The following is a 17041-nucleotide window of genomic DNA, read 5'->3' on the forward strand; positions in this document are numbered from 1 at the left end:
GCCAAGCAGAGGCGGGCAGCTCTTCCTCCAGGGCCCACCTGGCTTGCTAGGGACTCACTCCAAACTGCTTCATTTTTGGAAGGGGCTTTACAGGACTGAGAGGTGTCAGAGCTGCTGGTGACAGGAGCAGGGAAAGCACCATCCAGCCAGCCCACAGGGCCCCATGTAGGGTTCCTTTGCCTGGCAGTATTTCGATGCTTCCTAGCAGGATTCTTGGGTCCTTGGCCCCCAGAGCCATCTCCCTCCTCGACCTGCTGCAGACCCACATAAAACGCGATGCTGCTTGGCTTGGGTCTGTCCTCACACTCTGGCTTCCTGGGTGTCCGCCTCCCCACAGCCTGCCTCATGTACCTCCCCAGACTTCTCATGCGTGTCAGGAGCCTCCTGTGGACTCTGGCTCTACCTGCCTCTGCTTAATCAGGAACCCACAGCGGGAAGGCTCCTAGGGCCCACCTGCTGAAACAAACACTTCCCTGCACAGCCTCTCTGCACCCCCCGCCCCAGCCACCTCCTCACCTCCCCACCTCCCTGTGCTTCCTCTGGGGCCCAAGACCTGTCTGCCTCACTTGAAACCCATGTTGCCTGCTGGCTTTGTGTCCCCAGACCAGAAGCACTTTTGGCAGCCCCACATCCCTCATCTTGCTCTGCGTCAGCACCTAAGAGTGGTGCTGGCAGGGAAATTGGCTTTGAGGGGAACAGTCAGGGGGCAGCTTTAGTCCTGGGACAGGCGTGTGGCCTGTGGGACAGTCTCTTCTGGGGGCACCTCTGCCCAGGTAGGAGGGATGCCAGGGTCTCCCAGCACTGCCGGGCACTTTGCTGGGGCAGGGGGTGATTCTGTTGCTCACAGCCCTGACACAAGGGCATTCCCCGCCCGCCCTGATGCCCACGTCCACCCACACAGGAGGGGACCTTCAGGGGAGCCTGCAGGGACTCCCGGCCCAGCACTGGCCATCTGTGTCCCCTGCTTAGCTCCTGCGCTGCCAGATCCCAGCCAGACAGCAGGGACTCACCCCACCTGCCATCCCCTTTGTGCCTGGGTGTGATGGGTGCTCAGTTTGTGGGGAGCGGCCAGGACTCTCGCCAGGTGGAGAGTGGCAGTGGAGGATGTACCCATGCCATCTGCCCTGCCGCAGCGTTTCCTTCCTGTTCCCCTGCATGTCTCTCGGAGGGAAGTGCTGGATTCCGTCCCCCAAGCGCCCCTCCACATGCCTCGTACATACCAAGCATCATTCTGCTGTGGGCCTGTGGGGGTTCTGGAAATGAGTTCCCGTGATGAAGTTCCAGAAAGCTGCTCAGCTCTCCTAACCCCTGCACAGCCTGACACCCTGCTGCCACCCAGCCCGCCTCCCCTCACACAGTGTGCACTGCCTCAGGGGGGAAGGGGGCCTCATCTTGCTGTCTCCATACTCAGTAACTATGTGTTGGTTGAAGGAATCAGAGCATCCCTGGCCCTTGTAACCCAACCCTCAGCAGCTCCTCCAATCCTGTGGACCTCCTGGGATCCTGGGATGGCTGACTGTATGTGTCCACTTGACTGGGCCACAGGGTGCCTGAGCGTTTGGTCAAACATTATTCTGTTTCTGGCGGGGGAGGGGGGGTTGCATGAGACTAATACGTGACTCTGCAGACCTTTGCATTAGATTACATTGACATTTTAATCAGTAAAGCAGATGCCCTCCAAGATGTGGGCAGGCCTTGTCTAATCAGTTGAAGGCCCCACTATTCCATCCACAGTAACCACCCTCCCTGACAGGCAGGGCCTCCCTCCTCATCTGGCAGACAGAAGTCAGGGCACTAGGGGCTGGAAACCAATTTATAAAACTGGAAGGGCCAAGACAGAAGTGATAGCACCCTGCCAGGGAGGTCAGGAGCAGGAGGCGGTGGCCACAGGAAGTTCACCGGCAACCCAAGGAGCCCTTTCCCCAAATGTCCGTGGGATCTGGGTGCTTGGCAGCCAAGAGGGGCTGTGGCCCTTCACGCTGGACTCGGGGTGCCTGGACCCTCTGGCCCTTCTCACACGGGAAGGAGAGGTTTCTCCCTGAATGGAGGGCAGGGAGGGGCCAGGAGGGGGTGTGGGATCCCACCTCTGCTGAGCCTTCACAGAGGGGGCCCTTGACCTTTGCACTCAGGAAGGAGCCCATGCCAGCTGACACTGGAGTTAAGAGTGGGTGAAGACCCTCTGGGCTCCTGAGCGCTAGAGGAAGGTGGTCCTGACATGGTTTGGGAGCAGAGGAGAAAGGAGGTTGAGGTTGGGGAATCCACCCCTGTTCTGGGCTGGGAAACACTTGCAGACCACAGAGATTTCCAGTGGGAAGTGACGTGGCCCCTCCCTGGCTATGCCCCTGGCTGGCCCCTGCGCTGATCAGAGCCAGACAGTGGGCCACTATCGGGGACCCCCTAGTCCCCCTAGTGATGAGAGAAGAGAAGGTGGTGGCAGGGTGGTGGTCAGGCAGGACGTGTCAATCCTTGCCCACTGGCGCCAGGCTGTGAGGGAGCAGCTTGGTGTGGCCAGAAGGCGACAGAGAGGTCCCTGCAGGGGATTCCAGCTTCACCTTGTCCAGGATGGTCTTCTTGATGGCGGCTGGTGACACCTGCTCCTGGTCAGCCATGGACTGCAGCTCCCTGGAGAGGCAGGGAGAGGTCGGGTTTGGAGCACAAGCGTGCACCCAGGAAGAGGAAGCAAAGCCCACAGCTCCCAATGCGTCAGCCCTGGGCAATGCTGTCACCCTCATCTCAGCACCTTTATTCCCTTCTGCCAGTGACACACCCCACACAGCTGCTGGGCTCCCCTCACCTTATCCCCCTCTGCCAGCAACACACCCCACACAGCTGCTGGGCTCCCCTCACTTTATTCCCCTCTGCCAGTGACACACCCCACACAGCTGCTGGACTCCCCTCACCTTATTCCCCTTTGCCAGTGACACATCCCACACAGCTGCTGGGCTCCCCTCACCTTATTCCCCTCTGCCAGTGACACACCCCACACAGCTGCTGGGCTCCCTCTCACCTCACTGGAATCAGTTCAGCATCACCAAATCTCCCCGCAGCACCCCCCAGACCTGAGTTCTCATGGCCCCACCACAGGATGTGGGTTTATGCCCGTCTCTCCTGCAGGCTGGAGGTTAGGCCAGGCCCCTCATGTTCCCCTCACTGCTACAGGGTGGCACTCGCAGAGTCTGAGAGCGTCTGGACTGGAGAGTGGGCAGTGTGGCGAGAAACACGTCCTCACCCACCCTGCAGACCTGAACTGGGGACAGCAGCTCTCAGCCTGGCTCTGCCTTTGACCAGCTGTGGGATCCCAGGCATACAGTAAACTCTCTCACCTGCTCTTTCCTTTTTTCACCTTCCATGGAATTTTCCTTGTGCCTGGATGCTGCTGTGTGTCCTGCTAGTCTAACTTAATCCCCCATCGAGGGCAGGGGGAAGGTGGAACCAGGCACACAGGTTTCCTAACGTGCCTGGCCACCCCGCCACCCCACTGGTGTGGCCCCTGGCTCAAATGACGCTCCTGGCTATGACGATGGTGGACCTATGTGGGGAGCACAGGGCAGAGCATCCGGGTCCCTCTGTGGATGTCCCCTCCTCGCAGGAAACGGAAGGTGGGGAGGAGCACTGCACACGGTAACCCAGGGAACCTCAGGGCCCCGTGTCCTGCCCAACGCCAGGCCAGAGTTCAATACATATCTGCTGAGTGCATGAATGAGCCGATGTATGCGAGATGGAGGCCTCTGCCACGCAAGGACTGGAGACCAGGGAAGTGGGCAGGGTGGGGGCCCACCGTGTGCGGATGCAGGAGGCCTCCACAGCGTTGATGAGCAGAGAGCGGAAGCCCCCACTCTCCAGCACGTGCAAGGCATGGATGGTGGCCCCACCGGGAGAGCTGACGTTGTCCTTGAGCTGGCCTGGGTGCTGTTCGGAGTGCAGCAGCATCTTGGCAGCCCCCTGCAGCCAGAAGAAAGGCTGACGGCTGTGAGCACCCACCTGCCTCTGCAGGGCACTGCCCCAGCCACTGCAACACCCACTGACTCCCCACTTGGCTCCTCCCAGTGAGGCCCCAGGGCCCTGCAAGGAGTGGCCCCACCAGAGGGTCAGGAAACACACTGACCAGGAGGGCCTGGGCCCCGAGGCGGACTGCCAGGCGCCTTGGAAGTCCCATCTTCACGCCCCCATCAGCCAGGGCATCCAGGGCTGTGAATGCCTGTGGGGAGAAGGCACCCTGAGCCTCTCTCCTGGGCTTCTCCTTCCCTTCTGGGCAAGCTCCAGTTCCCACAGCCTTGGAGCCCTCCACCATGGCCCTCCCAGGGGGGCAGGGACAGATGTGCCCTGTGGTCCTGGGAAGTGTCCGCCGCTGCCATCTGCCCCCGCGGTCCTCACGTAGGCGGGGCCGCTGCCACTGAGCCCCGTGACGGCATCGATCAGGTCCTCTTCCACCTCTGTGCAGAAGCCCACGCTGCCCAGCAGCTGCTCCAGGAGCCTCCCGTCCTCCACCTGGGCGTGTGTGCCTGTGGCGTACACGGTGGCCCCCTCCCGCACCACGACGGGGATGTTGGTCATGCAGCGGATGACCCTGGGGGTTGGTCGAAACGCTGACAGCTTCTGGAAGAGAAACCAGTGTGTCTGTCTGGCCTTGGATGCAGTGCCTAGATGCACCCACCCCCCCCAGCAGTGCCCGAGCTGTCCCAGTGGGCCGGGACACTGCAACCCTTTTGCAGATGAAAACAGAAGTACTGAGGGCCAGGGCTGTAGACAGCCTCTCTCCACACCCCACTAGGCCTGCAGTGCTACCTTCTCTATGGAGCCGATGGTGACGCCGGCCGCACAGGACACCACGATGTGCCTGTCCTCAATGTGGGTGCCTATCTCATCCAGGATGAAGGGGATGATGTGTGGCTTCACAGCCAGGAAGAGCACATCACTGTGCTGTACCGCCTCCTTGTTGTGGGGTGTCAGCTTCACCCCCATCTTCTGCAGGGGGCAACGGGTGGGCTTAGCCTGTTCCTGTGGCTGTCTGCACCCCCACCAAGCCAAGAGCCCCACAGGTAGAACGGCACAGAGAATGCTGGAGTTGGGGGTGGGCAGGGCTGGGGGCTCAGGGCTCTGACCACCGCCTTGATGACCCTTCCCACCCAGAAATGGAGGAACTCTGTGTGGAACGTGTCCCTGTTGCAGACAGAAAAGAAGCCTCCATTCACACCACCGCCCTGCCACCAGCCTCGGACTGCCGTCCCCCAGACCCCCGCTCTCCACGTGTGAGTGGTGGTCTCAAGCAGCCCCCAGGTGTGTTCTTTGGCTGCCCGGCTGTGGCCCCACCTGCCAGGCCCCCAGAGGACCCCTCGGAACTTTAACTCTGTGCAGGGAGCTCCATTCCAGAGCAACGCCCTCCTGTTAGCTGTACACACTCTCACCACCCAGGTCCCAAGAGAAATTGGTGGGGCAAGGAGGCAGGGTCCGTGAGACTCCAGCCCAGGGCCCCTGCCCTCACTGGGTGGGAGCACTCCTGCATCTCCACGCCCAGCCCCACAGGGACTCAGTCTCCTTTTCCCCTTTCACCTGCACCTACCCTGAGGGCAGAAACCGTGGCCAGGTCCATGTCTGGGGAGCTAGCCATTATCTTGTGGGCAGCCAAGATGCCTGAGAGGGGAAACAGTTCCTCTTCATGGCCAGTTCTGGCTTCCCTCCCTCCCCATTCCCAGGAAGAAGAGTAAGACAGCACAGGTAAAGCCCGAAACACACAGAAGCTGCCAGTTCCCCCAGGACTCAGGTCTTGTGACCCAGCCCCCACCTTCAGCCCCCAGCCCTGCAGAAGTGGAAAGGGGCCAGTCTCTCCCACGGGGCCTCACCGTCCCCCACCTGGGGACCTACCTGCTGCTGTGAAGCCCTTGACCAGGGCAAAAGCCAGCTGGCCAGCGCCGATGAAGCCCACGCTCATGCTGTCGGGAGACCCCCGGCCCAAAGCCCCCACAGATGGCACCGGCTCTGCGGGATGAGACTGGCAGGATCAAAGCAAGTTAGGAGGGCAGTGCCAGCCTGACCGCTCCTCCCGCAGCCGGGTGCCCACCCGGCTTTCCACTTTGCTGTCCGATGGCCCTGGCCCGCTAACTGCTCCGGATCCCCTAGCCAGAGCGGCCAGGGGTCCCGCACCCACCGCAGGGGTAGAGGCTCCGCAGAGGAAATGACTGGGAAGGGGGAAAAGTACGGGCAGGACCCGGCGCCCCGGGGGTCCCCCGTCTGGGCTCCCGCCCCGCCCGGAGCTAGGCTACCGTCGCGCCCCACCCGGCAGGCGCCGCCCACCATTCCCGGAGCCCGACCCCAACCCAGCTACCGTGCGCAGCCCGTCCCCACCCCTCCGCGCCGCGCCCGCCACGCGGCACCCGCACCCCAGCCCCGCCCCCCTCGCGCCAGCAAATCCGGGCGCGGCCGCCAGGCTCTGGCCAATCAGAGCGCGCGGCGGCGCCAAAGCGGTTGCATCATCCGCGCGCCCCCCCCGCGCCGTCCGCCGGGCCCCGCCGCTCGCGTGCCCTGGGATCCCCCGACCCCCGGACACACCCCCTCTCAGGCTCGCCGTCCCCTGACCCGCGCTCCTCCGGGTCGCGCTTCCTGGGACCTACCGTGGGGTCCGAGGACGCGGGCGGAGGGGGCGGTCCGAGGGGGCCCTGCACGCAGGGCTTTGTCTTGGGCCACCCCGACACGGACGCGTCAAGCTGGCGGCCCTGGGCGCGTGGCCGGTGCTCTCTGGGAATCAGTCCCTTCTCCTGTCATCGAGTTTGGAGAAGCCCGGCGGCACCGCGTTTTCTTTCGTGTGTGTGTGTGTGTGTGTGTGTGTGTGTGTGTGTGCGCGCGGGGGGGCGGGGTTGAAAACAATTTGCTAAGTGGAAACATTTTAAATATAACACTATTTCCGCTGGGCGCGTTGGCTCACTCCTGTAATCCCAGCACTTTGGGAGGCCGAGGTGGGCGGATCACCTGAGGTCAGGAGTTCGAGACCAGCCTGGCCAACATGGTGAAACCCCACCATGGTGAAACCCCATCTCTACTAAAAATACAAAAAATTAGCCGGGCGTGGTGGCAGGCGCCTGTAATCCCAGCTACTTGAGAAGCTGAGGCAGGAGAATCGCTTGAACCCGGGAGATGGAGGTTGCAGTGAGCCAGGATTGGGCCTCTGCACTCCAGCCTGGGCAACAAGAGTAAGACACCACCTAAAAAAAAAAAGGAAGAAAAGAAGAAAGGAAAAGAAAAGAAAGGCATGACACTGCAGCCACAGGTGTTCTTCTAACTGGGCACACAGTGGTGCTCCGCTAGCAAACACAGGAAGCCCGCCCCATCGTGCCCCAGCTCCCATGCGACCCGGAGCATCCTCCAATACCCAAACATCATGCCTGCCCTGGGTTTTAGGGAGAGTGAAGCTCCAGTCACTTCCCCCTGAGAGCATGCTCAGAGTTCATCTGATTCGGGCTCTGGATAGTCAGGGTCCCTGTCGGTGGTGAGATTAAGGGCGAAGTCAGAAGGGATCACTGGCAGCCCATTCCCCTGCCAAGGGGTGAGAGGAGCTACCTTATTTTTTCTGTGCTGTATCTTAGATGATGACAGGCTATTCTAGCACATCATTTCAGAAGGCCTGGGACGCTCCTGCCACAGTGGCAGCGCCACGTGTTCTGGCTATCTGTCTACCTGTTCCCCCCACTGTCCACATGTAATGACCACCACCAACACTGGGAGGCTGCTCTGTGGTGGCCATGGGAGGCGCTTGTCCAGATGGACAGCTCAAACCTGGGGCACGAAGGCTAGCATCGCCACGGTGCTTTGAGAGCCAAGCTCCCCAGGCCATTTCAAAATCAGTTTTCCCCAAGTGATAACAGCAAGTAACATTTTTACCTAAAAACCCCAAAACCCAAAATGGACAGCCCTCTGGGCCAGGGATACACCATCAACAGCATTGATTCTGAAGGAAGCCTCCCAGCCAGACCTCCCAGCCCTGGGTCTCCCCCCCTTCCTTTCTCTCCCTCAGGACCTTTGAGAAGGTGGCAGAAGGCCACTGGACAGGGAGGAAATTGGGAAGTTGGTGACAATTAACTCGTTTCAGAATTCTGGCCAGCAAAAAAAAAGGAGGCTGCGTCCCCTGCAAGACTGGTGCCCAGGTCTCCCCTGAGTCAGGAGGCAGGTGATCCCTGTACCCCTCCCCGCCACTCTCAGCCAGCAGCAGGCCCCACAGCTGACTGCCCTTGTCTGAGATCTGCCATTGACCCACCCCCTCTGAGTAAAGGACGTCGGCCAGACCCTGTTTGTTGGCTAACGTGAGCAAGACCCCTCCTCAGGGGCCAGCGAGGCCCCTTCCTTATATTCTTCATGGCAGCAACACAGGCCTGGTTGTGGGGACCGCCATCCAAAAGGAACAACAATGCGTCTGTCCATTGCTGTGTCCGGGGCCTCTCGAGACCCCCAGATGGGCATGGGGGAGGAGGTGAGCGCTGCAGGCCTCTGGGAGGGATGGGCATGAGCCACAGGCCTGTCAGAGCCAGGCTGACCTGTCACCCCTCTGAGGCAGAGGACACTGCCTGCCCCTTCCCCAGGAGGCTGCTCAGACCCTCAGGAGCCCAGCCTGCCCTGACCACAATCCTGGGCCACTTCTCCCTCAGCCTTCCCCCACAGCATGCTAGGAGGGGCCGCCAGGAGGGGCAGGTGCCCACAGTCCCCTCAGAAGAGACTGCTGGTCCAGAGGCAGGGTGCATCTAACTGTCAGCATTTATTTCCTGCTCAAGGACGTCAGTGGGACCCAGTCAATGGGCTGAGGGGCTGTTGTGCCCCTGCCCACCCGGCCTGGACTCAGGGGCGGCCAGTGGGTCAGCTCCTGGCTGGTCCAGGCTGGGCTTCTGTGCAGGAGAAGCTGGCTGGAGCGTGGAGGATGATGGCCTCGGCGTCAGGAGTGTTTGGGCAACTGGACCCTTGAGCAGAGGCAAGCAGTGCCCAGACTCTGTGTCCAGCAGCTGTCCTCAGCTGGGCTCCCTCCCAGTGCCACAGAGGCCCACAGTGCACAGATGCCCACTCGGCCACTGCTGATGCTGCTTTGTCACAGCTGATGGTGGGTGTCCAGGTGGGGCTCTGTGGCTATGGCAGAACCAGGTCCTCTCCGTCCACTGTGCACTTGGCGCCGCTGGGCTCTGTAGGCTCTTCCAGGCCACCTGCACCACTTCCAGCCGGCAGACACCCCGGAGGCAGCCTGCTTCCAAAGGCTGTGGCTACTAGCCCGGAGGCTTCCCAGACATGGGTGGGAAAGGCTCGTCCAGATTTCTGGCTCCTCTGTGAGCCGGCACAGCTCCCCCAGGCAGGCCCCCCTTCGCAGGGTTCTGGGAGCTGCCTCTCTGAGCCAGGAGTGGTTCCGGCTCCACACGCCCCTCCCTCCCCTTGATTGGCCCAGCTGCTCTGCTGGGTGCCTTTCCTCTGAAAGTCATTCATTTTTCAGCTTGCCTTACCCAGCCTGAGTGTGGTCTCCAGACACTCACGGAGGTACTGGGTGCCTCGCAAATCCTTCTGGCCTCAGCGTCCCCAGCTGCAAAATGGGTCACAACAGCAGCGGCTTTAAAGTTTTCCCTTATGGGCCGGGCGCGGTGGCTCAAGCCTGTAATCCCAGCACTTTGGGAGGCCGAGACGGGCGGATCACGAGGTCAGGAGATCGAGACCATCCTGGCTAACACAGTGAAACCCCGTCTCTACTAAAAATACAAAAAACTTAGCCGGGCGAGGTGGCAGGCGCCTGTAGTCCCAGCTACTCGGGAGGCTGAGGCAGGAGAATGGCGTAAACCCGGGAGGCGGAGCTTGCGGTGAGCTGAGATCCGGCCACTGCACTCCAGCCTGGGTGACAGAGCGAGACTCCGTCTCAAAAAAAAAAAAAAAAAAAAAAAAAAAAAAAAGTTTTCCCTTATGTTACAGTGACCAGCACTGAGCCCCAGGAGCGCTGGGAAATGCTGAGAGAGAGAGCTGGGGATTAGCCTAGGTGAGGCTCTCCCCTGCGTCTGCTCAGGGCCTCAGCCCTGCTGTCCTGCCCCTGTCCCTCCGTTCCTCCGTGAGCCCAGCCTGGAAGTCGGGGCACGACCTCTCCCATTGTACTTCATCTGCCCTGAGCCCGCGACTTCCCTCCTACTCGCTACTTGACATCTCGGTTCACCTGAGTTTCCCTTGCAGGGCCTGGAGCTGCTGGCCAGAGAGCAGAGGTGGGCGGGCTGCCGATGTGGGCTACAGGCTGGGCACGAAGCGAATCCTCTGGGAGTAGGCGAGGTCAACGACGTACAGGAGCAGGTTGACATAGGTGAAGATGGCCACCACCAGCTGGCTGTCCCAGGGACAGCTGCCTCGAACACAGTCAGGGGGCCGTTTGGGCTCGCCATACTTGGGATCGAAACAGAAGACTGGCCAGATCACGGCGGCACTGAGGTACAGGAGCACAGCCAGGAACGTGTACACCACCACCAGCCGGTCAAAGGGGCAGCCCAGGCCCCCTGTGTGGCCCATCACACTCAGGGCCACCACGGCCACTGTGGCAAGGAAGCACAGGCTATAGACGGCCACGCACCACTGGGTGGCCACATAGCGTCCGTAGCGGCTGTCGTGGGCCAGCGCCCCAAAGATGATGCAGGCCACGAAGGCCTGGACAATCTTGAGGAGCCCTGACACTGTGGCCATGTAGCTGGTCACCTGGCCGGGCCGGGCCCGTGTCAGGGCCACCTCCACGGCGTAGGCCAGAAAGAGGAGCCCGGCGAAGACGCTGGCTGCCAGGCGGAAGTCCCTGGCAGCACAGCCGGCAGGCTCGGGGGGACACTCCCGCCGGGCGAAGTACAGCGGGTACAGGACCGCAGCCGTGGCACACAGCAGGGTGGCCAGCATGGCGAAGGCGGCGGTGAAGTTGCCCCAGGAGAGCCGCAGGCAGCTGTGGAGCCGTGTGAACTCACAGGCTACCACCAGTGCGGAGACAGCAAAGCAGAAGCCCCAGGCGGCCATGCAGAAGGTGCCCTGGACGCCCGTGAAGCCGCCCCGGTGGGCCACCAGGCTGAAGGTGGTGCAGCCAAAGGCCAGCTGCAGCACGCGGGCTGTGCCCACAGGGGACGTCACGGCGCCCAGGTGCAGGTATGCACTCCCAGGGGGCTCCATGGCGCTGCCCATCTGGCCAGCCATGTTTCCGGCTCACACAGTGCTCCAAGGCCCTGGGGTCCCTGCTGGACCAAGACCCCTCAGTTCCCTGCGGTAGTGGCAGGTGCCCGCAGCCTGCAGAGGCGGTGACGACGGTGACATTGCAGCAGGGCAGCCTCTCTGCTGCCTATGTGAGGCGGCCCCCCCCAGCCCTATAAATAGACAGCCGTGATCAGAGCCCTAGAATAGCAGCCCACATGCCTGTCCCCATCTTAGAGAGACATCTGACCCCTGGTCCGCTGTGGAGCCCCTGCCGGGACCATTAACCCATTGGCTGCTGGCACCACCCCCACCTCCGCCTCCCGCCGCCTCCCGCGCACCTGCATCTGTCAGTCTGGTGAGTTGGTTTCACAGCTCTTGGGGGAGGGGGGGGAGAAGGAGGGGAGCAGAGAGCGTGAGGGTCCCCACCGGGTAACCCCAGCTCCAGCAGCCTCCAGGGCCAGCTGTGTGGGGGAGGGGTGTAGGAGGCGGGAGGCGGCAGCCAGGGCTTGCGGCGGGTAGGGGGGTTTCCCCAACACTTACCCCACCTCTTCCGGATGGCCGTGTGGTTCAGAGCCTGCGTGGGCTTCAGGATCCTGCTGTCATAGCCTGAGGTTCACAGGGCTCTACTGTGGCCATGGGGGGAGCAGAGCGTGGAGACCGTGGCTCTACTCCCCAAGCCCCCCTCCCCACCCTCATTCTGTCTTGTCCCTAACCTGCCTGGGGCAGAGACGTTTGATTGTTAGTTACTGTCTGCAGGGGCCGTTCCGGGGCTCTTCACTTGTTCTTCACATTAAACACCTAGAAAAACACTCAACTCTTCCCTTTTTTTTTTGAGACTTGCTGTGTCGCCCAGGCTGGAGTGCAATGGTGCGATCTTGGCTCCCGCGTTCAAGCAATTATCCTGCCTCAGCCTCCCGAGTAGCTGGGATTACAGGCGTGAGCCACTGCGCCCGGCTAATTTTTTTTTGTATTTTTAACAGAGACGGGGTTTCACCATGTTAGCCAGACTGGTCTTGATCTCTTGACCTTGTGATCCGCCTGCCTCGGCCTCCCAAAGTGCTGGGATTACAGATGTGAGCCACTAGGCCCGGCCCCTCTTGTTTTTTCAAGACAGGGTCTAGCTCTGTCACCCAGGTTGGAATGCAGTGGTGAGATCACAGCTCACTGTAGCCTCGACATCCCAGGCTTAAGTGATCCTCCTGCTTCAACCTTTTTATTTATTTATTTATTTACTTATTTATTTATTTAACCCTTTGCAGTCACTCCCAAATCTTCCATTTTTAAACTAAAATATGAAATGTTTTTGAAAAGAAAAAAAAGATTTCTTTTTTTTTTTGAGACGGAGTCTCGCTCTGTCACCTAGGCTGGAGTGCAGTGGCCGGATCTCAGCTCACTGCAAGCTCCTCCTTTCGGGTTCACGCCATTCTCCTGCCTCAGCCTCCCGAGTAGCTGGGACTACAGGCGCCCGCCACCTCGCCCGGCTAGTTTTTTTTTTGTATTTCTTAATAGAGACGGGGTTTCACCGTGTTAGCCAGGATGGTCTCGATCTCCTGACCTCGTGATCCGCCCGTCTCGGCCTCCCAAAGTGCTGAGATTACAGGCTTGAGCCACCGCGCCTGGCCAAAATTATTTCTTACTAAATTTTAAAGTTTTTTCTTTTCTTTTCTTTTCTTTTTTTTTTTGAGACGGAGTCTTGCTCTGTGCCCCAGGCTGGAGTGCAGTGGCGTGATCTTGGCTCACTGCAAGCTCCGCCCCCCGGGTTCATGCCATTCTCCTGCCTCAGCCTACTGAATAGCTGGGACTACAGGTGCCCGCCATCACGCCCGGCTAGTTTTTTGTATCTTTTAGTAGAGATGGGGTTTCACGGTGTTAGCCAGGATGGTCTCGATCTCCTGACCTCGTGATCCACCCGCCTTGGCCTCCCAAAGTGCTGGGATTACAGGCTTGAGCCACTGCGCCCAGCCAATTTTTTCTTTTTTTTTTTTTATTTTTTGAGATGGAGTCTGGCTCTGTCGCCCAGGCTGGAGTGCAGTGGCCGGATCTCAGCTCACTGCAAGCTCCGCCTCCCGGGTTCACGCCATTCTCCTGCCTCAGCCTCCCGAGTAGCTGGGACTACAGGCGCCCGCCGCCTCACCCGGCTAGTTTTTTGTATTTTTTTTAGTAGAGATGGGGTTTCACCGTGTTAGCCAGGATGGTCTCGATCTCCTGACCTCGTGATCCGCCCATCTCGGCCTCCCAAAGTGCTGGGATTACAGGCTTGAGCCACCGCGCCCGGCCAGTTTTTTCTTTTTTTGAGATGGAGTTTTGCTCTTCCCAGGCTGGAGTGCAATGGCGAAATCTTGGCTCACTGCAACCTCTGCCTCCCGGGTTCGAGCGATTCTCCTGCCTCAGCCACCCTAGCAGCTAGGATTACAGGCGCCTGCCACCATGCCCAGCTAAGTTTTTGTATTTTTAGTAGAAACGGGGTTTCACTATGTTGGCCAGGCTGGTTTAGAACTCCTGACCTCAGGCAATCCACCCGCCTCAGCCTCCCAAAGTGCTAGAATTACAGGCGTGAGCCACTGTGTCCAGCTTTGTTACTACAAAGAGAGACAAAAATTGCCTGTAATTGTATCACCTGGATTCAACCACTTTGAACATTTTCTGGTATATCCTTGTAGGTATTTCCTGAACGTTTTACTTAGAAAAACTGAAATCCGCAGAAGGGCTATAAAATAGCATGACAAACACTCATATACCCTTCATCTCGTCATGTCTGAGCTCTCTCCCACCAGACACTTAATTAATTCTTCGATTATGACGATGTGACCTTAGATTTCACAGACCTGGTCTTCCTTTTTCTTTTTTCTTTTTCTTTTTTTTTTTTTTTTTTTGAGACGGAGTCTCGCTCTGTCGCCCAGGCTGGAGTGCAGTGGCCGGATCTCAGCTCACTGCAAGCTCCACCTCCCGGGTTTACGCCATTCTCCTGCCTCAGCCTCCCGAGTAGCTGGGACTACAGGCGCCCGCCACCTCGCCCGGCTAAGTTTTCGTATTTTTTAGTAGAGATGGGGTTTCACCGTGTCAGCCAGGATGGTCTCGATCTCCTGACCTCGTGATCCGCCTGTCTCGGCCTCCCAAAGTGCTGGGATTACAGGCTTGAGCCACCGCGCCCGGCCTCTTTTTTTTTTTTTTTTTGAGATGAAGTCTCACACTGTCACCCAGACTGGAGTGCAGTGGCGCAATCTCAGTTTACTACAACCTCCACCTCCCAGGGTAAAGCAGTTCTCCTGCCTCAGCCTCCCGAGTAGCTGGGACTACAGGCGTGCACCACGATGCCCAGCTAACTTTGTATTTTTAGTAGAGATGGGGTTTCTCCATGTTGGTCAGACTGGTCTCGAACTCCCGACCCCAGGTGATCCAACTGCCTGGCCTCCCAGAGCGTTGGGATTACAGGCGTGAGCCACCGTGCCCAGCCTTAGAACATTTTTCGATTAGCAGAAAAATTGACCAGGTAGTGCAACCTCCCACACAGCCCTTACCTAGCCTTCCTATGGTTAACCTCCTAGTGAGCTATAGGGGGCGGGCTTTGTTACAGCTAATGAATCACAGCCGATACTGACACATTGTTGTTGACTAAGGCTTGCACTTGATTCCTATTGCCTCAGTTGCACTTGCTGTCCTTTTCCTGTCCCAGGAGCCCATCCCGGACCCCATAGCACACTCAGTCCTCAGGTCTCAGGCTCCTCTCGGCTTCCCTCGTGTTCGATGACCGTGGCAGTTGTGAGGAGCGCTGGCAGGTGTTTTGGAGTGTGTCCCTCTGTTGGGATTGGTCTGATATCTTTCTCTTGGTTAGACAGGGGATATGGGTTTTGGGAGGAAGACCGCAGGGTTGAAGTCCCGTCCTCATCCCGGCCTGTCAAGGACGTATGCTCTCCACCTGCCAGGTCATGGGTGGGGCTGGCCTGGGTCACCTGGCTGACTCAGAGCCTGTCAGGTTTCTCCACCGTGAAGTCCCCCTGTTCACATGGTGCCGTTTGTGGAGAAGTCACGATTTGCAGCCCCCAAGGAAGAAGTGGGGGGTTAGGTTCCCCCTCCCTAGGGGCAGAGTGTCTGCAAAAACTACGTAGAATTTTTCTGCAAAGGAGACTTGTCTCCTCCCCCGTTTATTTGTTTGTTCAATGATGTGTCTATAGCAGCGTGAATTTACAGATGTTTATACTTTGTTGGTGGTGGTAGTTTTTTTTTTTTTTTTTTTTTGAGATGGAGTCTAGCTCTGTTACCCAGGCTGGGGTGCAGTGGCATGATCTCGACTCACTGCAACATCCACCTCCCAAGTTCAAGCAATTCTCCTGCTTCAGCCTCCCGAGTAGCTGGGACAACAGGTGCATGCCACCATGCCCAGGTAATTTTTGTATTTTCAGTAGAGACGGGATTTCACTATGTTGACCAGATGGTCTTGATCTCTTGACCTTGTGATCCACCTGCCTTGGCCTCCCAAAGTGCTGGGATTACAGGCATGAGCCATCACGCCCGGCCTGTTGTTGTATTTTTGAGACGGAGTCTCGCTCTGTCACCCAGACTGGAGTGCAGTGGCACGATCTTGGCACACTGCAACCTCCGTCTCCTGGGTTCAAGTGATTCTCTAGCCTCAGCCTCCTGAGTAGCTGGGCTTACAGGCGCTGGTCACCACACTAAGCTAATATTTGTATTTTTAGTAGAGATGGTGGTTCACCACGTTGACCAGCCTGGTCTTGAACTCCTGACCTCAAGTGATCCACCCGCCTCAGCTTCCTGAAGTGCTGGTATTACAGGCGTGAGCCACCGTGCCTGACTGGGTGTTTATAGTTTGGATTAGAATCCAGAGCTACGGGGGCTCTTGTGGTCTGCTGGGCTCCCCCGACATGCTTCCATCAGTGTGTGTGAGTGTGTGTGTGTGTGTGTGTGTGTGTGTGTAAGCACTTCCTTACTTTTTGGCACTACAAGATATTCCAGGTTCAACCTGTGTATTTCCTGTGATACTGTGATATAATAAAAAATGAGGCCGGACACGGTGGCTCACGCCTGTAATCCCAGCACGTTGAGAGGTTGAGGCAGGCAGATCACCTGAGGTCAGGAGTTTGAGAACAGCCAGGCCAACACGGTGAAACCCTGTTTGTACTAAAAATACAAAAATTGGCCATGCGCGGTGGCAGGCGCCTGTAGTCCCAGCTACTCGAAAGACTGAGGCAGGAGAATGGCGTGAACCTGGGAGGCAGAGGTTGCAGTGAGCCAAGAACGCGTCACTGCACTGTAGCCTGGGCGACAGAGCAAGACTCCGTCTCAAAAAAAAAAAAAAAAAAAGGCCGGGCGTGGTGGCTCACGCCTGTAATCCCAGCACTTTGGGAGGCCAAGGCGGGCGGATCACGAGGTCAGGAGATCAAGACCATCCTGGCTAACATGGTGAAACCCCGTCTCTACTAAAAAATACAAAAAAAAAAAAAAAAAAAAACTAGCCGGGCGAGATGGCGGACGCCTGTAGTCCCAGCTACTCGGTAGGCTGAGGCAGGAGAATGGCATGAACCTGGGAGGCGGAGCTTGCAGTGAGCAGAGATCGCGCTGCTGCACTCCAGCCTGGGTGACAGAGCGAGACTCCGTCTCAGAAAAAAAAAAAAAAAAAAAAAATTGGCTGGGTGTCTTGTCACATGCCCGTAATCTCAGCTCCTGGGGAGGCGGAGGTAGGAGAATCAGTTGAACGCAGGAGACCGAGGTTGCCATGAGCTGAGATCGCACCACTGCACTTCAGCCTGGGCGACAGAGTGAGAGAGACTCTGTCTCAAAAAAAAAAAAAAATTAGTTGGGAGTGGTGGTGCACACCTGTAATCCCAGCTACTTGGGAGGTTGAGGTGGGAGGATTGCTTGAACC

The 17041-nt window shown here is 58.5% G+C and overlaps 2 protein-coding genes across 6 annotated transcripts; both read right to left on the minus strand.

The window, feature by feature from the left end:
- Nucleotides 1-1636: 1636 nt before the first annotated feature.
- Nucleotides 1637-6809, minus strand: LOC105469319 (pyrroline-5-carboxylate reductase 1). 4 transcript variants are annotated; one of them, XM_011720230.3, is made up of 8 exons: nt 6609-6809; nt 5863-5989; nt 5561-5631; nt 4786-4965; nt 4375-4596; nt 4106-4198; nt 3779-3942; nt 1637-2622 (listed from the first exon to the last, which is right to left on the minus strand). In XM_011720230.3, exons 2-8 carry the CDS (start codon nt 5927-5929, stop codon nt 2460-2462), a joined length of 960 nt encoding a protein of 319 aa, XP_011718532.1. In that variant the 5' UTR covers nt 5930-5989; nt 6609-6809; the 3' UTR covers nt 1637-2459. The 4 variants fall into 4 exon arrangements, with proteins under 4 accessions (XP_011718532.1, XP_011718534.1, XP_011718533.1 ...); XM_011720232.3 differs by lacking the exon at nt 6609-6809 and adding an exon at nt 6343-6360; XM_011720231.2 differs by lacking the exon at nt 6609-6809 and adding an exon at nt 6323-6340.
- A 395-nt stretch (nt 6810-7204) lies between these two features.
- Nucleotides 7205-12262, minus strand: LOC105469321 (myeloid associated differentiation marker like 2). Of its 2 annotated transcripts, none has more exons than XM_011720234.2 (2): nt 10160-12262; nt 7205-9544 (listed from the first exon to the last, which is right to left on the minus strand). In XM_011720234.2, exon 1 carries the CDS (start codon nt 11161-11163, stop codon nt 10228-10230), a length of 936 nt encoding a protein of 311 aa, XP_011718536.2. In that variant the 5' UTR covers nt 11164-12262; the 3' UTR covers nt 7205-9544; nt 10160-10227. The 2 variants fall into 2 exon arrangements, with proteins under 2 accessions (XP_011718536.2, XP_011718535.2); XM_011720233.2 differs by lacking the exon at nt 7205-9544 and adding an exon at nt 9903-9959 and having other exon boundaries at nt 10160-12261.
- Between the last annotated feature and the right edge of the window lie 4779 nt (nt 12263-17041).

This window comes from Macaca nemestrina, chromosome 17 (assembly GCF_043159975.1).
Source record: "Macaca nemestrina isolate mMacNem1 chromosome 17, mMacNem.hap1, whole genome shotgun sequence".
NCBI classification, from domain to species: domain Eukaryota; kingdom Metazoa; phylum Chordata; class Mammalia; order Primates; family Cercopithecidae; genus Macaca; species Macaca nemestrina.